Source organism: Phyllopteryx taeniolatus, chromosome 4, assembly GCF_024500385.1.
Source record: "Phyllopteryx taeniolatus isolate TA_2022b chromosome 4, UOR_Ptae_1.2, whole genome shotgun sequence".
Taxonomy (NCBI): Eukaryota; Metazoa; Chordata; class Actinopteri; order Syngnathiformes; family Syngnathidae; genus Phyllopteryx; species Phyllopteryx taeniolatus.
In genome coordinates this window covers 25,185,577-25,204,869 of record NC_084505.1, presented here as the reverse complement: position 1 = coordinate 25,204,869, position 19,293 = coordinate 25,185,577, and the positions used below count along the sequence as shown (strand labels likewise).

General features: G+C 42.5%; 1 protein-coding gene and 1 long non-coding RNA gene across 9 annotated transcripts in view; both read left to right on the top strand.

The window, feature by feature from the left end:
- The first annotated feature begins 1,921 nt into the window (after positions 1-1,921).
- Positions 1,922-4,492, top strand: LOC133477470 (uncharacterized). Its single transcript, XR_009788377.1, has 5 exons — positions 1,922-2,104; positions 2,194-2,245; positions 3,296-3,446; positions 3,893-4,036; positions 4,119-4,492. It is a non-coding gene; the product is annotated as an uncharacterized LOC133477470 (long non-coding RNA).
- Positions 4,493-7,920: 3,428 nt separating this feature from the next.
- Positions 7,921-19,293, top strand: part of inpp4b (inositol polyphosphate-4-phosphatase type II B) — a 157,207-nt gene continuing 145,834 nt past the window's right edge. For 4 of the 8 annotated variants that reach the window (XM_061770876.1, XM_061770874.1, XM_061770875.1 and 1 more), the window contains exon 1: positions 7,923-8,073. In XM_061770876.1, coding sequence (XP_061626860.1) covers positions 7,986-8,073 — 88 coding nt within the window. In that variant the 5' untranslated portion in view covers positions 7,923-7,985. Of the gene's footprint in view, positions 8,074-19,293 lie in introns of all 8 variants that reach the window. The other 4 variants (XM_061770878.1, XM_061770877.1, XM_061770886.1 and 1 more) reach the window with 3 other exon arrangements.

The window sequence follows — 19,293 nt, the reverse complement described above, 5'->3', positions numbered from 1 at the left end:
TCGGGTGTAGTCAGTCAATAGGATGGTTGGTCAGTTCGTTATTCAGTTAGTTCAGTTGGGTGGTTGGTCAGTTACTCACATTGCGTTTGTGTGTCGGTCCACTATTAGGTCATTTGGTCAACTGGTTCAAATCCCGGCTATGACTGTCCGCATGTCGAAGTGTCCTTGGGCAAGACACTGAATGAACCCTAATTTGGTCCCAGTCGCCTGTTGGTGTGTGTGTGTGTGTGTGTGTGTGTGTGTGAGTGGGTGAATGTGAGGCTTTGTAAAGCACTTTGGGCACTGTGATGGTGTAGATGAAAGGACTATATAAGTGCAGTCCATTTACCAGGGAGCCTTAGTTGATTCATTCCTTCTAAATGCAGAAAAAAACCCTGGGATGATGAGTCTTACATCGTTAGGTAGTTAGTTGTTTGGTTAATTAACTGGTCAGTTACTTGGTCAGTCAGTTAGTAAGTTTCTAGTTAGATTGGTCAATCAGTCAATTGGTTGGGTGGTTGTTGAGCTAGTTGATTTGCGTGTTGGTTTGCCAGCCCGTTAGTTAGTCAGTCTGTTGATTTGTTTGTTAGTTAGCCGGTCGGGGAGTTGTTTCTGTGGTTTGTTAGTTATTCAGTTAGTTAGCTTGGTCGTTGCCATACAAAAGTACAGTTCATGATTATTCACACTATTTTGCAATGTATTCACGAGCAAAACAAATACATTTACGTATTTAAAAGCATAGTCCCAAACAGAACATGCATAAATCATTACTACTTGATTTTAATGATAGTTTGTTTTCCTATACAATCGTCTTGAAAGGTATCTGGGCTTTTTAACTTTGGACATATGTCTATGCTATAAACACGGTTGGGAGAGTTCCTTAATATACAGTAGATATATTTACCAGCTAACCTTTACATAAGACTGTATTTGTTATAATGACTCAAATGAAAACGAGAGACAAATTAAAGCAGGCAATTTTTGCAGTTAGCGTATAGCACCCCAACACATTTACCTCCTTCCCGGACTTCACAAGGTAGGTGCGGGCCAGCTAGCTAGCTCACCAGCAGTCCAGATCCATTGTCAGCTCACACTTGTCTTTTGAAATTAATAATTAGCGGCGTCAATATAGCTACATGGTGGCCACTTCACTGGCAAGACACAACGGCATACTGGCCTGTCTGTGACGCGCAAATGTAAGCGACGATGCTGTGGATAATACTATGTGACTATCCTATATGTAAGAAGCAATTAATTACGTTGTAGCAGACAGCCAATCATACTGGAGCGAGTCGCTTTTAACTCAAATTTAATCCAAAACAACAATGAAGACGGCTCTCTCGGGTAGCGTACAGGAGGAGAGATTGCAGTGCAAAAAAAGGCGACTTTCAACCATTAAAACGTGCACTTGCGCAAGTGGGACGAGACAACATTTTTAATGGCACAAGCTGAAAAAAGACCAATTCGGTCGCAGTCTCGAGCCCTGAGTGCAGTGGGTTGGTCAGTTGGTTAAGCAGTGGTTCAGCCACTCAGTTGGCTGTTTGCTCAGTTAGTTAGTTCGGTGGTTGGTCAGTTAAGTTACAATTCCATTGTATTGTACACTGGAGCCACAATCATGAGAGTGCAGCAACCAGTAGGTAGCCTACATGTTGTTTACTAACTAACCAACCAACCAAGTGACTTTTAAAGCTGTTTTTTTTTTTTTTTTTTTTTTTTTTTTTTTTAAGCCGGAAAAATGCTTATTATCCCTGCAACTCATGAATATTTCAACACCCTCACCAACTCTCCGACAGGAAGTCGTACCTTAGCTCATTTTTACACTTTCCCTTCCTGCAGGAAATGAAAGTCAGCCACGCTGGTATGTTTTTAATACAAAACCCAGAAGGAGACCACTTGCTAGTCTTCAATCGTCGTTGCGAGTCATTACAGAGGCCCATCCGTGATTGCCAAATTGCATTGATAAAAGAGGACATTTGCATGAGCTCTTGTACGCTGCTTTTACATTTCACACTGACTCCCATTGTATCCGGGGCTCTTTTGTTCACGGCAATAACAAGGAAACAGTGATTCTTTCAAGAAGTGACTGCTGCATGATTAGTCTCTCACCCACCCACAACCCTCGCAGGTAATGAAATAGGGGCTACAAAAATGTAACATACTTTCAGCCTACAACTTTCAATTGAAAATGCTTTTTGTATTGTGCTTGTTTTTCAGCTGTCAATGATGCTGTGAAGAGTAAACAGATGCAGATGATTCATTCCTGTTTGTAAGGCCCAAAGCATCTCTTTTCATGCGTGTGTGTGTGTGTGTGTGTGTGTGCGTGCGTGCGTGTGTGTGTACAGTGCCATGAAAAAGTATTTGCCCCCTTCTCAAATTATAATTTTTTTGCATAGTTTCCCCTCTTTAATATTTAAGATCATCGAGAAAAGATTACCCAAGAAAAACTCTAAATTGTGATGTTATTTATTAAAGGAAAAAATATTTGGAGCTACCTGGCACTGTGTGAAAAAACCTGAAATCAAGCCTTTTCTTTCTGAGGCGATATATTGGGCCACTTCTCTTTACAGAATTGCTTTAATCCAGCAACGCTGGAGGGTTTTGGAGTATGAGCAGATTTTTAAGGTCATGCCACAGCATTTCTTTCAGATTCAACTTGCTGGTGTGTTTTGGATCGTTGTCCTGCTGCAGAACCCAAGTGCACTTGAGTTGGAGATAAAGAACTGATCAGCATTTTCTGGTAAAGAGCAGAATTCATGGTTCCGTCAATCACAGCAAGTCGTCCAGGTCCTGAAGTAGAAAAGCACCACCAAACCATCACACTACCACCACCATGTCTAACTTTTGAAATGCTGTGTTACATTTACGGCAGATATAACACCTTCTAACACCATCTTCTTTCGTCTTGTCAATCAATAGAATATTCTCACAAAAGTCTTGGGAACCATTAAGATTAGTTTATTTTCTTTTGCAGAAGACGAGCCTTATATTCTTTTTGGTCAGGAGTGATTTTTGCCTTGGAACTCTGCCATGGATGCCATTTTTGCCCAGTCTTTTCCTTATTGTTGAGTCATGAACAGTAACCTTAAGTAAGGCAAGGGAGGCCTGCAGTTCTTAGATGTTGTCTTGGGTTCCTTTGTGATCTGGAAGTAACCAGGTTTGGGTGTGGTCAGGGAAAATGAACTTGGCTTTCCAAAATGGTGATTAGCCCCTATTAATTCAATGATTTAACAAGGGGTGCAATTACTTTTTTACAGAGGGCTAGGTAGCTTTTAATATTTTCCATCCATCCATTTCCTGAACTGCTTATCCTGGTTAGGGTCGCGGGCATGCCAGAGCCTATCCCAGCTGACTTCGGGTGAAAGACGGACTACACCCTGAACTGACCAGTCAGTCACAGGGCAACACGCAATCACATTCACACCGCCACTGATTGGGAACTGAACCCACGCTGCCTGCACTAGAGTCACGTGAGTGTACCACTACATCGTCAGTGACTTCTTTTAATATTTTTTTCCCTTAATAAATACAATTATCATTTAAACATTATTTTATGTTTACTTTGGTTATTTTTGTCTGAAATGTCTATTTGTTTGATGATTTAAACAAAGTAGGGGGAAACTATGCAAAAAATAATAATAATAATTTAAGATCCGTTGTCAGGTTAGTTAGTCGGTTGGGCAGTCATCAGCTTGGTTGGTTAGTTAGTGAGTCCGATAGTACGTTGATTATTCAATTCACTTGGCGATCTGTTGGGTGGATGGTCAGTGAGTGAGTTGGACTTTGTTGGTCCGTCACTTTGGTGGTTAGGTAGATCGTTGGGTGATCTGTCAGTATGAATCAAAAAGCCAAGAAGTGACTGATGATCACTAAAATTGCTTCTGACATTTGACTCTGTATTGTTGTTTTCTCCTAGTGAAGTCGTAGTTGTAAGAGGAAGGCCTCCCGTTGACCCGCAGCAGCATCAGCATCACCAGATAAAAACAACAACGAAAACAACAACAGCTTTGGATTGGAATCGGCCCACGTTTCGACCTTAAGCGTCTCCTCCCTGCAAGAGGTCTGACCTTTTCCCATAAATCACAGCCACACGTCGATCCCCGAGCACCATTCGCGTTCACGCTCCCTTGTCTTATCTAAAGGTCCGCTTGACGCATCAGGCCGAAGCGCTTGTTGGCTTGTTTGTCGAGTGCTAAGGCAGTCGGACTGAATGAGTCTGTGGAGATCCAGTACCGGGTTACATGAGAGCTGGTGAGTGGAATGTCAGTCAGTAGAGTGCAGACCTCCTCCTAGGCCAAAGCCAGTCAATCAGCAAGTTTTTTTATTAGTTATTTTTCAAATAAACAAGAACAAAATACAAAAATTGTGTAAAACTACTCAACATCTGAAGGCGCTTGATAGCATTGTAAACAGATTGGGAACAGGATGGTGTTTGCAACCTGAGTAACTGACTGTGTAAGAACTATTGTACTAATCGTTTTTCGACTGATTTTTTTATTTTTATTTCATTCTTCTAACAGGCCAATTGTACTCTCATAACTGACTTTATTCTTGGGAAATTATGCTTTTTCCTCATGAAATGATGACTTCATTCTCATATTTTGACATTGCTTATGATAGTACAATTTTATTGTCAATTTTATTTTGTCCCTTTTCTGTAAAATGAAAACTTCAGTCTCGTAAAATTCTAACTTTAACTCATTGAAACTGTAAAATTATGTTTCATAAAATACACCTTTTTCTTGTGAAATTCTGAATTCTTGTAAAATTCCGACATAAATTTTGCCCAATTGGAATGCTAATCTTGTAATGACGATTATATGCTTATAAAATGATCTATTTTTTCTTGTAAAATTTACTTCGTCTTATGACAAATTTTTTCTTAAAAAAAAATATATTTTTTTCATAAAATTATTACATAATTCTCATAACATATAGACTTTATTTTCAAAATTATGATTTTAGTCTCATTAAATGTATGTCTCTTTGTTAAATGCACGCAACTACATGCACGCACGCACGCACACACGCTGTATCCACCATGCATGAGCTAAAGTAACTGTGGGTTAACACAGCCATGGAGCATTTTGCAAAGCTTCTAATGGGTCTAAGTGCTTTGTGGAGGAGATTAATGTGGGAATCTATTTTCCACGATAGGCTATGTTTACTTTCTCCACCGCTACATTGCACTCGTCTCCATCTGCAGTTAGTTTTCCTATTGATTTCCCCCCAGTCCTCTTTTATCAGTCAGTCTTTGATAAGACAACATGTGTCGCCTTTACAAGAAGCTGAATGATAATACTAATGGATGGACATTCCCATTACGAGGAAGACGGCGGTGTTCATGCTGATTTGTTTGCGGGGAAGGGGGGGGGGGGGGATTGGGGGGGGGGGGCGGTTGGCGTCAACGGAAGTAGGATAGGAAGTGAGGAAGAAGCCTCCTCGCATCGACTCAATTCACCTCGCATCTTATTGCTCCGGCAAGGAGTAATTTATCATCATTCAGGGAAATCGTCAGCAGCCCCAACTCAGACCAGTGCCTTGAGAATAGATAGCTAACAAACGACTAACCAACTTGGCATCTAGCTACGTAACCAGCCATTTAGTGAACTTGCCAACTATTTTGCTGAATAACAAAAACTATGGACGTAACCATCCATCCATCCATTTCCTGAGCCGCTTCTCCTCACTAGGGTCGCGGGCGTGTTGGAGCCTATCCCAGCTATCTTTGGGCGAGAGGCGGGGTACACCGTGAACTGGTCGCCAGCCAATCGCAAGGCACATATAACCAAACAACCATTCACACATCTCATTCATACCTATGGGTAATTTAGAGTCTTCAATTAACCTACTCTGCATGTTTTTGGGATGTGGGAGGAAACCGGAGTGCCCGGAGAAAAGCCACGCAGGCACGGGGAGAACATGCAAACTCCACACAGGCGGGACTGGGGATTGAACCCCGCTCCTCAGAACTGTGAGGCAGACGCTCTAACCGGTCGTCCAACGTGCCGCTGGACGTAACCATCAAACAAAAACAAACAAACAAACAAGCACATAACCACTTTCATGATGTAATGGAGATCTGTACAATCTGTTCAATCAAAGTCAATACTTTTCTTACAGGAGTGAACTACATTGTATAGGACATTTCATCACTGTGTGAGGCGACGTTCTATTAAACTGAACACGCACGCGCGCACACGCACGCACGCACACACACAAACAAGCAATCGTGATTGCGAATTGGCATCGATTTAGTGGGTGACACAATAACAAATGCAAAGACGTTGTGGTTTGAGCGCAGGCCGCTGTTGAAGCTGACGTTACAAGAAGAGGATTGCACATACTGTCTGCGCTTATCAAACATGTAGGACACTCACTAAAGCACATCCACATCAACAAAGGCCCTAAAAGCTTGTTGATTCCCATAGGCGGCAGTACAAGCATCACTGCAAGTTTTTTTTTATTATTATTATTATTATTATTATTATTTTTATTATTATATCTGGTCCGCCTTTCTGGTGCTGCACACGAATGTTTTTTATCCTAACTCATTGAGAGAACTTTTATGGTAACTTTAGAGTTGACTGTTTCCAGTGTTTCCTCAGAGGGAGCCCTCTCCATCGGGGGATCCATCCTGCTAGCCTGTGGCCGCGGCCTGTTGTCCAGTCCTGGTGCCGATGGCTCCCTGAGACGATGTTTCCTCGCCTGGATGCTCTGCATTCAGCCTCAGGTTATTAGGTCATTATGGTATTAACCTGTATGTGTGTCTGTGTGTATGCCTGTGGACAAACGGCGGGCGGGTAGGATTTATTTTTATATTCCAATTTATGTATGTACAGCGCTTTGTGTTGCAATTTATTGTATGAAAAGTGCTGACAAATAAAGTTTGATTGATTTAGCCAAGGCGGCACAGCGGATGACTGGTTAGCACATCCGCCTCATAGTTCTGAGGACCCGGATTCAAATCCCGGCCCGGCCTGTGTGGAGTTTGCATGTTCTCCCCGTGCTTACGTGGGTTTTCTCCGGGTACTCCGGTTTCCTCCCACATCCCAAAAGCATGCAGAGTAGGTTAATTGAAGACTCTAAATTACCCATAGGTATGAATGAGATGTGTGAATGGTTGTTTGGTTATATGTGCCTTGCGATTGGCTGGCGACCAGTTCACGGTGTACCCCGAAGATAGCTGGGATAGGCTCCAACACGCCCGCGACCCTAGTGAGGAGAAGCGGAACGGAAGATGAATGAATGAATTGCCTTGCAATTTAGGCAACTCTACTTAAGTCTACTAGTTTAGTCTCACTAAATCAGGTAGCAAAAAAAAAAATCAAGGTAAATTACCGTGTGGTTGTAGAATCAAACTTTTTCAGATATGTTTCACTGTCCAATGGACGTGTACAAAAAGCATCTACATCTTTTCTAAGATTTTTGGACTAGTAAGAACAGAACTAGAGACCCATGCGGGCAGTGGGATTTTGTGTGAGGCAGACGGATGACAGGAATCAGAGGGAACATGTCTGCGTTCAGTGAGGAGAGAGGAGGAAAAGAGAGCAGAGGAGAGAGTTCTGTGCGTGTGTTTGTGTGTGTGTGTTGGTTTTTTTTTTTTGGGTGCCGTGTCCTGTCGTCTAGGTGCGCTCGGGCAGCCCGAGATTAATGGATAGAGCAGTGTATCGCACATAACATCAATTCTGTCCTGCTTTTTCTTTCATTCCCAGTCTTACTCCCTCATCACTCTCCACCTATTGCCACCCCCTCTCTCCCGCCCCACCGCCACCCTCTCTCCTCCCTCCCTTTTCCCGGTCTCTGGCTGGTCCCTCTCCTCTCAAAAGCATCTCAGATGCTGCTCGAGTGCGGTCGCAGATCGCTATCGCCGTGACAGGAGCTTCCCGGTCCAACTGCATCGTTAGTCGGAAGTGGGAGGGGGGGGGGGGGGGGAACTGAACTGAACCCCGGTGTTCCGCAGAGGAGGTGGGCCAAGAGGTGGAGGACCAGAAGGTGGAGCCGGACAGATGGACGGAGCTCGGGAGGGGGTTTACTGCGTGGTTGACCTGAAGGAGCTGAGCAGTTGCCCCGGAGAGGAGCTGCCTCATGCGACCGGTGAGCCTCCTGCACTGTGGTTGCTTTGCTTTGTCGTTTCTTCATCCTGCTCCTCCACCTGCGTCCTGCAACTGCAGTACAGTATGTCGTCCACCTGTGTCCAGATACTCTCGTCGCAGTTAAGCATCCCTGTTGATTTATCGTTTTCCCATCTGTTTGTTATTGCGCTGGCAGCAGATTGCTTTCTCGTCCTTCAAAACACACCACATGAAGTGTGTACCTGTGTGGGTGTGTCCAAGAGAAATAGGATACAGGTGGATACCCCAGAGAGTAAAAACAAAGTTAGGGAAACACAGTTAACAAGTAGGTTGAGGGTGGCATATTATAAAAGGGGAGTTGCAAATGGGTGGAACATTTCTGGTAGATATCCCGGCTACCTCACATTTGTTGCCTCATCCTCATCCTCTATCCATTCTCATAAACATACTTTTAAAGGAAGGAAAAAAAATACAGTGGTCTGAACCTCATCGAAGAAAACTGAATTGAGACTATCTGAGCACTTAAGGCCACCATGCTCATGTTGGGCACTGCAGAAATGAGCCAGACAAGTCCTAGTCGGTGTATTTAACAAGCTAGTTTACATTTGTGGCATGGCACACTGCCTGCATTAAGTAGTAGTTTAGGGTTTCGCCATGTGGTTGGAGTAAAAAACCCCAGTGGTATGTGGGAAAGAGGGGCCTTGTCATTTTGGCTGGTCTGGTATTTGCTTGAGTGGTTGCGAAAATGTTGTTTGGTACGCTCGTTTACTTGTGTTTGTATGCTGCGCCTCCTGTCTGTGTGGATGGAGTCAATGGTCCTCATTCACAAATAAATGCGTACAAATGTTCTTACTCTGCCCACAAGTTGAGCGTATACGCAAAATCAGTCGGATTTATGACACGTGCGTACCGCCCAATTTTCTTCTCACCACCGTGCGCATGTTACTGAATCAGAATTTATACGAAATGACATGTGTTCCCGTGAGCTGCAATCTGCATAAACCACATCCCTATTTCTCGATAAAAGGGCATTTGTTTGACGCATCTAAACCAATGCGATGTTTAAAGTTGCGAGAGATGGCCCCATAACTTTCGGAATTTTTGTCTTATTTTGAAAAGGTTGGTATAATCGGAAGGCTTGCTAAAAATACAGACACTGATCATATATAATAACGATGTTAATCATTTTCAATTAATTCCAAAGTCAAATTAAAGAGTGTGCCACAAAACATGCATATATAAAAACTATCCATCCATCCATTTTCTGAGCCACTTCTCCTCACAAGGGTCGCGGGAATGCTGGAGCCTATCCCAGCTATCATTGGGCGGGAGGCGGGGTACACCCTGAACTGGTTGCCAGCCAATCGCAGGGCACATACAAACAAACAACCATTCGCACTCACATTCACACCTACGGGCATTTTAGAGTCTTCAATCAACCTACCGTGCATGTTTTTGGGATGTGGGAGGAAACCGGTGTACCTGGAGAAAACCCACGCAGGCACGGGGAGAACATGCAAACTCCACACAGGCGGGGCTGGTATTGAACCCCAGTCCTCAGAACTGTGAGGCAGATGTGCTAACCAGTCGGCCACCCTGCCGGTTAAAATACATCCATCCATCCATCCATTTTCTGAGCCGCTTCTCCTCGCGCGGGTCGCGGGCGTGCTGGAGCCTATCCCAGCTGTCATCGGGCAGGAGGCTTAGTACACCCTGAACTGGTTGCCAGCCAATCGCAGGGCACATACAAACAAACAACCATTCGCACTCACAGTCACACCTACGGGCAATTTAGAGTCTCCAATTCATGCATGTTTTTTTTTGGGATGTGGGAGGAAACCAGAGTGCCCGGAGAAAACCCACGCAGGCACGGGGAGAACGTGCAAACTCCACACAGGCGGGGCCGGGGATTGAACCCGGGTCCTCAGAACTGTGAGGCTAAAATACATAATAAGGTAAAAATATAACACAGCGAAAAGGCATTTGTAGTTGAGGCATTTCATGAAATTAGCGTTATAAGCGACAGAAAATATGAGCCATCATGCAGGTCGGAGTTTCGTCACAAGCAACCATGCCAGCAGTGGGTCCAAAATCAATGCAAATCAATCAGCTGGATTGGACCATCAGAGCGTCCCCACTGAGCAACCTCACGCCGGTGTTCCTCTCCTCTGGCCCTACCAAGGAAGACGCACGCGGCCGCTTGGGCTCGGACCTCCGCTCTTTAGCGGAACCGAGTCGGCCAGCGGCGGACCTTGCTGGCAGTTTTTTTTGTTTTTGTTTTGGTGGGGACGAGGGAAGCTAGGGAAGTTCCTGCAAAGGTTCCTGCGGTGGGAAAGCCCCTGATAACAACCCCTTGTATGAACAATATGACCACAATAATTCCTCAACTGTCATGTCATGTTTCAACTCCCATGTCCACCATTAATATATGACCACTATACAGTGTCACACTTCACTTTATACTGCCATGTAGGATTTACCAGGGCTCATAAATTCTCAAATTAATGTCTTAAAAAATATATATTTTGAAAAAAGTTCTAATGTATGCAGTTGTAATTTTGTGAACTGTATTAAAACCAGCTGCATTGTTTACTTAAAATCTGGGTTAGTCCCTTGTATTAAGTCTAGTAATGTGAAGCATGATTTGAATATTTCTAATTCTGTTTAGTCTACTATTCCCCCCCCCCCCCCCACACTTTTGAGTTGTTTGCAAATACCAGTGGCTGCAGATGGAACTTTTTCAATAGCTAGTAAATAGGACTAATAGATATTGCGTCGATGTTTTTGTGAATTAATAGTGTTCTGCTACTTTGTCTTGAATCAAATTTGGTGTATTTAAAGAATTGTTCTTGTACGGTATATAGCCTGAATATATCAGTTCTTATTTCATACATCGGCCAATATATTGGTTATCAGCCAATTTATCAGATATCAGGCCATGTATTTGATGTCGGCTTTGCTCCCCCAATATCGGTATTGGCCCCACAAATTCCATATCGGTCGGGCTCTTGTACTGACCTACCTAACTTAGTAACTATGTATGCTATGTAAACCAACTAGCTTACTTACTGTAAATCGACAAAGTAGTAGGAGTACTGCTAAATGTCCTTTCTACAACCCCAATTCCAAAGAAGTTGGGACGTTGTGTTAAACAAATAAAAACAGAATACAATGCCTGAGAAAATAGTCGAACAGTTTAAGGACAATGTCCCTCAATGTACAATTGCAAGGAATTTATGGATTTCATCATCTACAGTCCATAATATCATCAAAAGGTTCAGAGAATCTGGAGAAATCACTGCATGTCAGCGGCAAGGCCGAAAACCAACATCGAATGCCTGTGACCTTCGATCCCTCAGGCGGCACTGCATCAAAAACCGACATCAATGTGTAAAGGATATCACCACATGGGCTAAGGAACACTTCAGAAAACCAATGTCAGTAAATACAGTTCGGCGCTACATCCGTAAGTGCAACTTAAATCTCTAATATGCAAAGCAAAAGGCATTTATCAACAACACCCAGAAACGCCTCTGGCTTCTCTGGGCCCGAGCTCATCTAAGATGGACTGATGCAAAGTGGAAAAGTGTTCTGTGGGCCGACGAGTCCACATTTCAAATTATTTTTGGAAATTGTGGACGTTGTGTCCTTAGGGCCAAAGAGGAAAAGAAACATCCGGACTGTTATGGACGCAAAGTTCAAAAGCCAGCATCTGTGATGATATGGGGCTGTGTTAGTCCCAATGGCATGGGTAACTTCCACATCTGTGAAGGCACCATTAATGCTGAAAGGTACATACAGGTTTTGGAGAAACATATCCCGCCATACAAGCAACGTCTTTTTCATGTACGCCTCTGCTTATTTCAGCAAGACGATGCTAAAACACGTGTTACAACAGCGTGGATTCGTAGTGAAAGAGTGCGGGTACTAGACTGGCCTGCCTGCAGTCCAGACCTGTCTCCCATTGAAAATGTGTGGCGCATTATGAAGCGTAAAATACGACAACGGAGACCCAGGACTGTTGAACAGCTGAAGCTACCTAACTTGTTATTTTGTGTAATAGTGCTATCACCTAGACTGACTGACTGGCGTAATACTGCTCGCTATTTAGTTAGGTACAAAACTAGTATATTCTGCTTTACACAATACTGCTAACTAAATGTCGTTGTATCGTACTCCTACTTTCCTAAATTACTAACTTACTTTTAGCTAGTTAACTGTTGTATTTACACAATACTACCTCGTTAGTTCTCTAATGAACGACACTGTTAGTTTTGTATCATACTATTACCTACCGAACCAACTAAGAGAGTGAATACAGCTCTCAAACTAGTGTACCACTGCATTGGTATGCGAACCCAATGCCGCTTCATCTTCCCAAAGGAGAGTAAAAGCTCCTACATCTTTTGTCTTAATCCATACACGCAAACACATTTGCATTTACACACTCCAACCCCATGTTGAACCCTACATATACGGGAGCGTGCGTTCACTTTTGTGGATGACGTGACAGGTGTGGAAGTGGAGCGGTCACCCCGCTGCGCTCTACCTTCGTTTTTGTTTACCCGAGCAGAGCAAAGGAAAGCGCGTAATTAGCATGTTGCGCGCGAGAGCCGGACTTGACAGGCCCACATTATCGGTGGCAAGGTGACATAGTTTACCTCCTTCTCCTCCTCCGTGGTGACAGCCCAGGAAAGCGGGTGATGCTTGCTACTTTGAAACGTGGAACGGAACCCAATAGCAATTTTACACACCTCCTACCATGTCGTTACGCTAATCTAATGGAGGCTATTCATAGCAGGGTAAGCTTGACGTTTGCCACTTTGTTGTCTTTGTTGTTTTCACTCACGAGATAAGTAACAGTCAGTTTTGTGTTGTACGGCTAACTAACTGACTGACTGACTGTTAGCTATTTATGTGGTATTTACACATTATTAGTTAGTTACTGTATCTAACAAACCAGGGAATCGGTAGTATTAGTACTATCACGCAAACTATGCTGAATTCTGATGTTTTTTGCCGCTTTCTTACTTTTATAATTGTCTTGTCTGTTCATATGTTTATATGTTCAAATAAGGCCGGCACTGTGACCAAGTGGTTCGCCCAGCTGCCTCACAGTTCTGAGGTTCGTGGATTCTGGCCTTCCTGTGTGGGGTTTGCATTTTCTCCCCCGTGGCTATATGGGTTGTGTCTGCATTCTCCGGTTTCCTCCCACATTCCGAAAACATGCATAGTAGGTTAATTGAAGACTGTAAATTGTTCATAGGTGGAAATGGAATGTGAGTGTGAATGGTTGTTTGTCCAAATGTGCTCTGCGATTGGTTGGCGACCTGTTTACGGTGTACCTTGCCTCTCGCACAAAGTCAGCTGGGATAGGCCCCAACATACCCGTGACCCTTGTGAGGATAAGCGGTACTGAGAATAGATGGATAGATGTTCAAATAATGCATCCATCCATCAATGTTCTACAGAGCTTATCCTTGTTTAGCTCAAGAGTGTGCTGAAGCCTATCCCAGCTGACTTTGAGCAAGAGGCGGGCTAAACCCTGGACTGGTCGCCAGCCAATCGCAAGGTACATATAGACCAGTAGTGTCCAAACAACGACCCGGGAGCCACTTGCAGCCTGCCGTCCATTTTTTTAGTTGCCCTCGGCATATGCCGATAACATTTGACACGGCCCGCAACACTATTTAAAAATCAACTACTCGTAATAAGTTGGTTTTGTATAGAGCTTAGATATGCAAAGAAACTATTTACAACTAAAATAGTAACACAATTTCTCTTCTTAATGGCGAATGAGCATAATTCGGTTTCAGAAGCAAAAATGCTCCGTGCCAAGGTCCGATTTGCGACCATATAACATTAAATATCGTCCCTTTAAAAATGGTCATCTTGTCACGGATTGCTTTTGTTGTGGTTCCAAATGTCGAGATGTGAGTCGGCTGCTGTGCAGTCCAGGTCTAAATCTATTCTAGTGGGATACAGGACTGATGAATGAACTGAACAATAGTTGATATTATTTTTCTTTACTTCTGATTTCAAAACAAACCGTCCATTAATTTGTTTGTCTGTAATATGATGAGGTGATTATACATGGTTTCACATGAGTCTTAATGACCCTGAAAGGGAAACCATAACTACATTGTAGCGCGCCACAAAAATTAGTTTGACGCCCCGGGTTTAAAGTAATACAACGTTTGCATTTCTAACTGTTTAACTGTCGTGTAAGTATATAATACTGGTAGGTAGTTATGTAACTCTGTACTTTTTTCAAAATATTGCTTGTTTGTTGTGCGATAAGTAGACTGTCAAATTTGTATAATATGACAAACTAAATAAGTAACACCTAGTTAGCTGTCATGTTTAAATAATACTGCTAGCTAGTTATCTAACGATCTGTATATTTGCATAATACTGATAGTTTATTGGCTGTTTTTTTTTTTGCAATACTGCTCACTAGTTTGTCTAACGAACCAACTAATTGTCAATTTTGTATAATATGACAATACTGAATGACTGACAGACAATGTTATTTTTGTGCTATAGCGCTAGCTAATCATTTTGTAGCGCTAGCTAGTCATTTTGTGCAACACTGTTACCTACCAAACATTACACGCTAACAAGACAGCAGCTGGCGGGGTTGTGGGCTCGCTTCACGTGGTTTAAATAATCCACAATTTTGTGGGATTTGTGCTCGCTGGCGGATTAAACGAGACAGGAGGCGTCTCACGTGGGAGTGTTTGTGATCTGGTGAAAACCAGAACGACGGCCGGCAACATCAAACCACCGCGGTGAGCCAGCCACACGCACGTACGCTCTCACACACACACACACACACACACACACACACACGTGAATTATTAATATCATCTCCAAATCCAAAGTAAATAGAATTGGGAATACAAACAGGGCTTGTTCCGAGGCTGGAGCTCTTCCATGTAATATGTATTCATGAAGTGGGTAAGGGAGGCTATAGCCACATTGAGGGCTTTATCAAAGCTCTTTGGAAATTGCTTGTTGTTCTTATTGAGCCTGCAGTACTGTATATGCAACTAGGTGATTTTTTTGTTTTTGTTTTGTTTTTTGTGGAGTCAGGAATATTCAGGATTTCTGAGTGAGCCCACGCAGCTTCCACACAATAATGCCACGTTATACGCGAATAGCGAAAAACCATGAGTAATTGCCTGTATTAATAGATTACACTGTAATTATACCACAAACTATAATCTGAAAACACTTTCATCATTTCAAACTCATTTTACAACATTAACCTTAAAAATAAATGGCTTACAAATGATTTGATTTTGGAAAAAATGCACTGGAAGTGTGCACGTACATGCACAAGTGTTGAAAACTCTGTTTGTAACTTCCGCTAACAACCCAGGCTAAACTTAGCTCTTGCACCACATTTAAAGCTTGTCTCTCAGTTGAGATGTATCACTTCAACATAATTCCTTTACACTTTCCTATTCATAAAGGGGCTTTTTGCGGCATCCTGTGGGATTTTAGGACATTTCAGGAAGAGCACAGAAAATGTGAATACAGTAGTTTTTTAATTTTTCCAATGAATCATTGGGGATAGGTTCCACAGAAAACAATGTGAATATGCGAGGGATTATTATAACAGAAACAAGTGCCTTTTTCATTGTTGTTTTCTTTTTTGGGGGGTTAAGAAGCAGGATTAGACAAAGGGATTTCTCAGTTTGCAGTTTATTACTAGTGAGTAGAATGAATGTAAAAAAGGAACAATGTGATGATAACCGTAGAACAGAAAATGGAACTTTACTCCAACTACCGGCGTCACTGCCCTGGCTGCTCAGTACACTGCGGCGGAAGCGACAATAGTACTAATAAAAGAAGAATGGAATACACACCACCAAGTCGGCTGTGTTCTGTGTTAATGTGAAGAGAGAGAGAGAGACTTACCTTCCAGACTAATGTAAAAAAAATAAATAAATAAAAGTTGCTTAGATTTAAGCAACACTACTGTAAATCCCCCAAAAGTTGTGCGGGTTAAAATACAGTAAGACAAACATCAATTCCTCAAATAATTGGCATTTTAAAATATGACTACGGCATTTCCCTAAATGTTGCCCAGGTAAAAATGAGACCACTGCATAGACCCTCAAACCTTTCATAGGATAAAATAAGACTAGTGTAAGTGCCCCCCAAAACTGTGTTTCGCAGGTTAAAGTAAAACTTTACTTAAAGTAAAACTATCACAAATTCCTCAAATGTTGTGCAGGTTAAGCTAAGACTACCATAAATCCCCAAATAATGTCCAGGTTAAAAAAAAAAAAGAGGCTGCATACCATTAATCCCCACAAAACTGGCATGTTAAAGTACCAGAACTTTAAATCCCTCAAACGTTGCACTGATTAAAATAAGACAACCGCAAAATCTGTCAAAAGTTACGCTGGTTAAAATAAGACAAAACTACGAATAAAAGTAGAACGGAATATACACCACCAAGTCAGCTGGGTTCCGTGTTAATGAGAAGCGACTCGCCTCCCGTCATCCCCACAGACTGATTATCTCCCATGAGCTAAAGGCCATAGCTCCAAGTGGGCTTCCACTGAATGGAAAGAAGGTTAAATGATCGCCTGCTACGTCTCTCAATAGTTGTCATGGGCCAAGACAGCCACCCGATTTTTCACACATTCTAATGAATTACCCTGACTTGTGTGCTGCAGCCTCCCACCCCCCAACAACGCCTATGGTGCCACCTGCAGACAGGGCTTGATAGATATTGCTTTTATTCCTCCAGCCCCAATGAAGAGTGCACTGCAGCAGGCGATGCACACCTCATTTGCTTTTGGGGCCCCCGCGGGAGTCGCATCTGCATGTCGCCTGCCGCCTCGCCGGGCTCATTAGCATATTCATAATGCCAGCGGATATCGATTGTGAGCGGCGCACCTGTGCCACTTGTCTCCCCACACGTCCACGCCGCATTTAGCTTTGTGATTGTCTCTGATCTGTAACGGATTTAATTATTGTAATTAGGCATCCTGGAATTGCCTTGGTCTAGTTGATTCCTAGCATTGAGTGTTATTGTGTAGGGGTAAAATTAAGTCACAGTGGCTATGGTTACAATAAGACTAGTGTAAATCCCTCAAAAAGGTTGTGCAGGTGAAAATAAAATTACTGTAAATCCCTAAAAAAAAGCTGTGAAGGTTCGAACAAGATGACTGTAAATCCCCCAAAAGTAGTGTAGTTAAACACTCGACTAAAATAAATCTCCCCCAGAAGTTGCGCTGGTTAAAAAAAGACTACTGTAAATCCCTCAGAAATATGCAGGTAAAAAAAAGACTGCCATAAAACATCCAAAGGTTGCCCAGGTTAAAATAAGACAACTGCAAGTCTCCCACAGATTGCGCTGATTACAATAAGAATAACGTAAAGAAAATAACAAAGGTTTCCCAGGTCATAAGTACTGTAAGTAAGTAAGTAAGACTATTGCAAATCCCTCAAAATGAAACTAAAACTACCGTTAATTGCTGACTGTTGCACAGGTTAAAATAAAACTACCATAAATCCCTGAAAAATTGCCAAGGTTAAAAACAAGACCACCGTAAATCCTTAGAAAGTTAAAACTAAGGCGATCATATATCATTCAAAAATTCCACAGATTAAAAAAATAAAATACTACTGTAAATTTCTCAATAATTTACATTGTTAAAACAAGACTAATGTGAATCCCTTAAAAGTTGCATATGTAAGACTACCATAAATCTCCCAAAGCTGCAAAGGTTAAAGTAAGACTCCTTCAAATCTCCCAAACGTTCTACTCAGATGTCCGTAAATTCCTCAAAAGTTGCACCTGTTCAAATAAGACTATCCGAAATCACCCAAAATGACACGGTGTAAAATAAGATAAAATAGGTTAATCCCCAAAATTGACAGGTTAAAATAAGACGACATACAGTAAATTCCTCAAAGGTTGAATTCAAATAAGACTGACTGATTGACTGACACTGAACCAAGTTGCGATGGCTAACATTTTGCATGCTTGTAAAGGAATGCCCTTCATTTTGTGTCTGCAGTATTTTGAGACGACAGCAACATGTCATTACACATAGCGTAGTAGTAGTGTATAAAGCCTCCCAAAAACGCCACAAATGATAGATGTTGCCATTCATTGTAGATTATGCAAATACGCTGCAATCTTGGCGAGTGTCAGCTCAAGACTTTCTAGTTATCCATTGTCCTTCGGGGCTCCTGTTGTGATGATGGCTGCAGGACCGACGACTCATCCGTCACCGGCGCTGTATCTCATTCATCACGTTCACATTCGGGGACGCAAACCGACAGAGGAAACATCTGCCCTGGACAGAAAATGGCAACGAATCCTCTTACAGGACGGGCTCGGACACAGTCGGCCTCAGCATGGCTCATGAGCTCCACTAATGGACTGTGGCGAATTGAATTCTTACCAAAATACAGTACGGCCAGGCCAAGCAATTTTGGATAGCACCAATTTTATGCAATATGCGTATAGACACCCTTTCAAAAGGTATTGGAAAAGTAAGGCCAATTGCTTTATTTTACTGCAGACTGAAAACATTTGCGTTTGACATCATAAAATGAATGTGAGACTACACATAAATAGTACAGCTTACATTTCCAAGGATTTATTCTACATCTAGTGTGGATTAACAGATTTAATTTAGGTGCACCCATTTTTCATGTGAGCAAATGTGTTTTAACGTGTATAGCACCGAATGTCGACGCTCAGATTTGGCTTCTGCCTGCAAAGACTGCGTTTGTACTGAAGGGGTAAGCTACATGAAAAGCTCTGTATGGGTGAAAATGGAAAATCAATCAGCAACATTGGCCACAGCTAATACAGCCATCTGGAATCCCCTGAAGAAGAAATAAAGCACTGGTGTACTAAGTAACAGACGTCAAACGGATAGACCAAGGAAACCAAGCAGCTGTTTATGACAAGAAACATTTTGAAACATGTAAAGAAAGACCCTAAAACAACGGTTAGTGACATCAGTAACAGCCTTCAGAGGGGAGGAGTGAAGGCCATGAGCAAGAACAGAAGTACAGGATGAACTCAGAAGTGTCTTGTCTGCTGATTTAAATTATTTAACACAAGGAGTTCATCAGGGGAAACAACTGGCCAAGTAGCCAAGTCAATCATCGGACTTAAACCCTACAGAGCATGCATTTTACCTGCTAAAGAGTAGATAGAAGGGAGTAACCTCTACCAAAACAACAACCTCCAGGAGGGTAA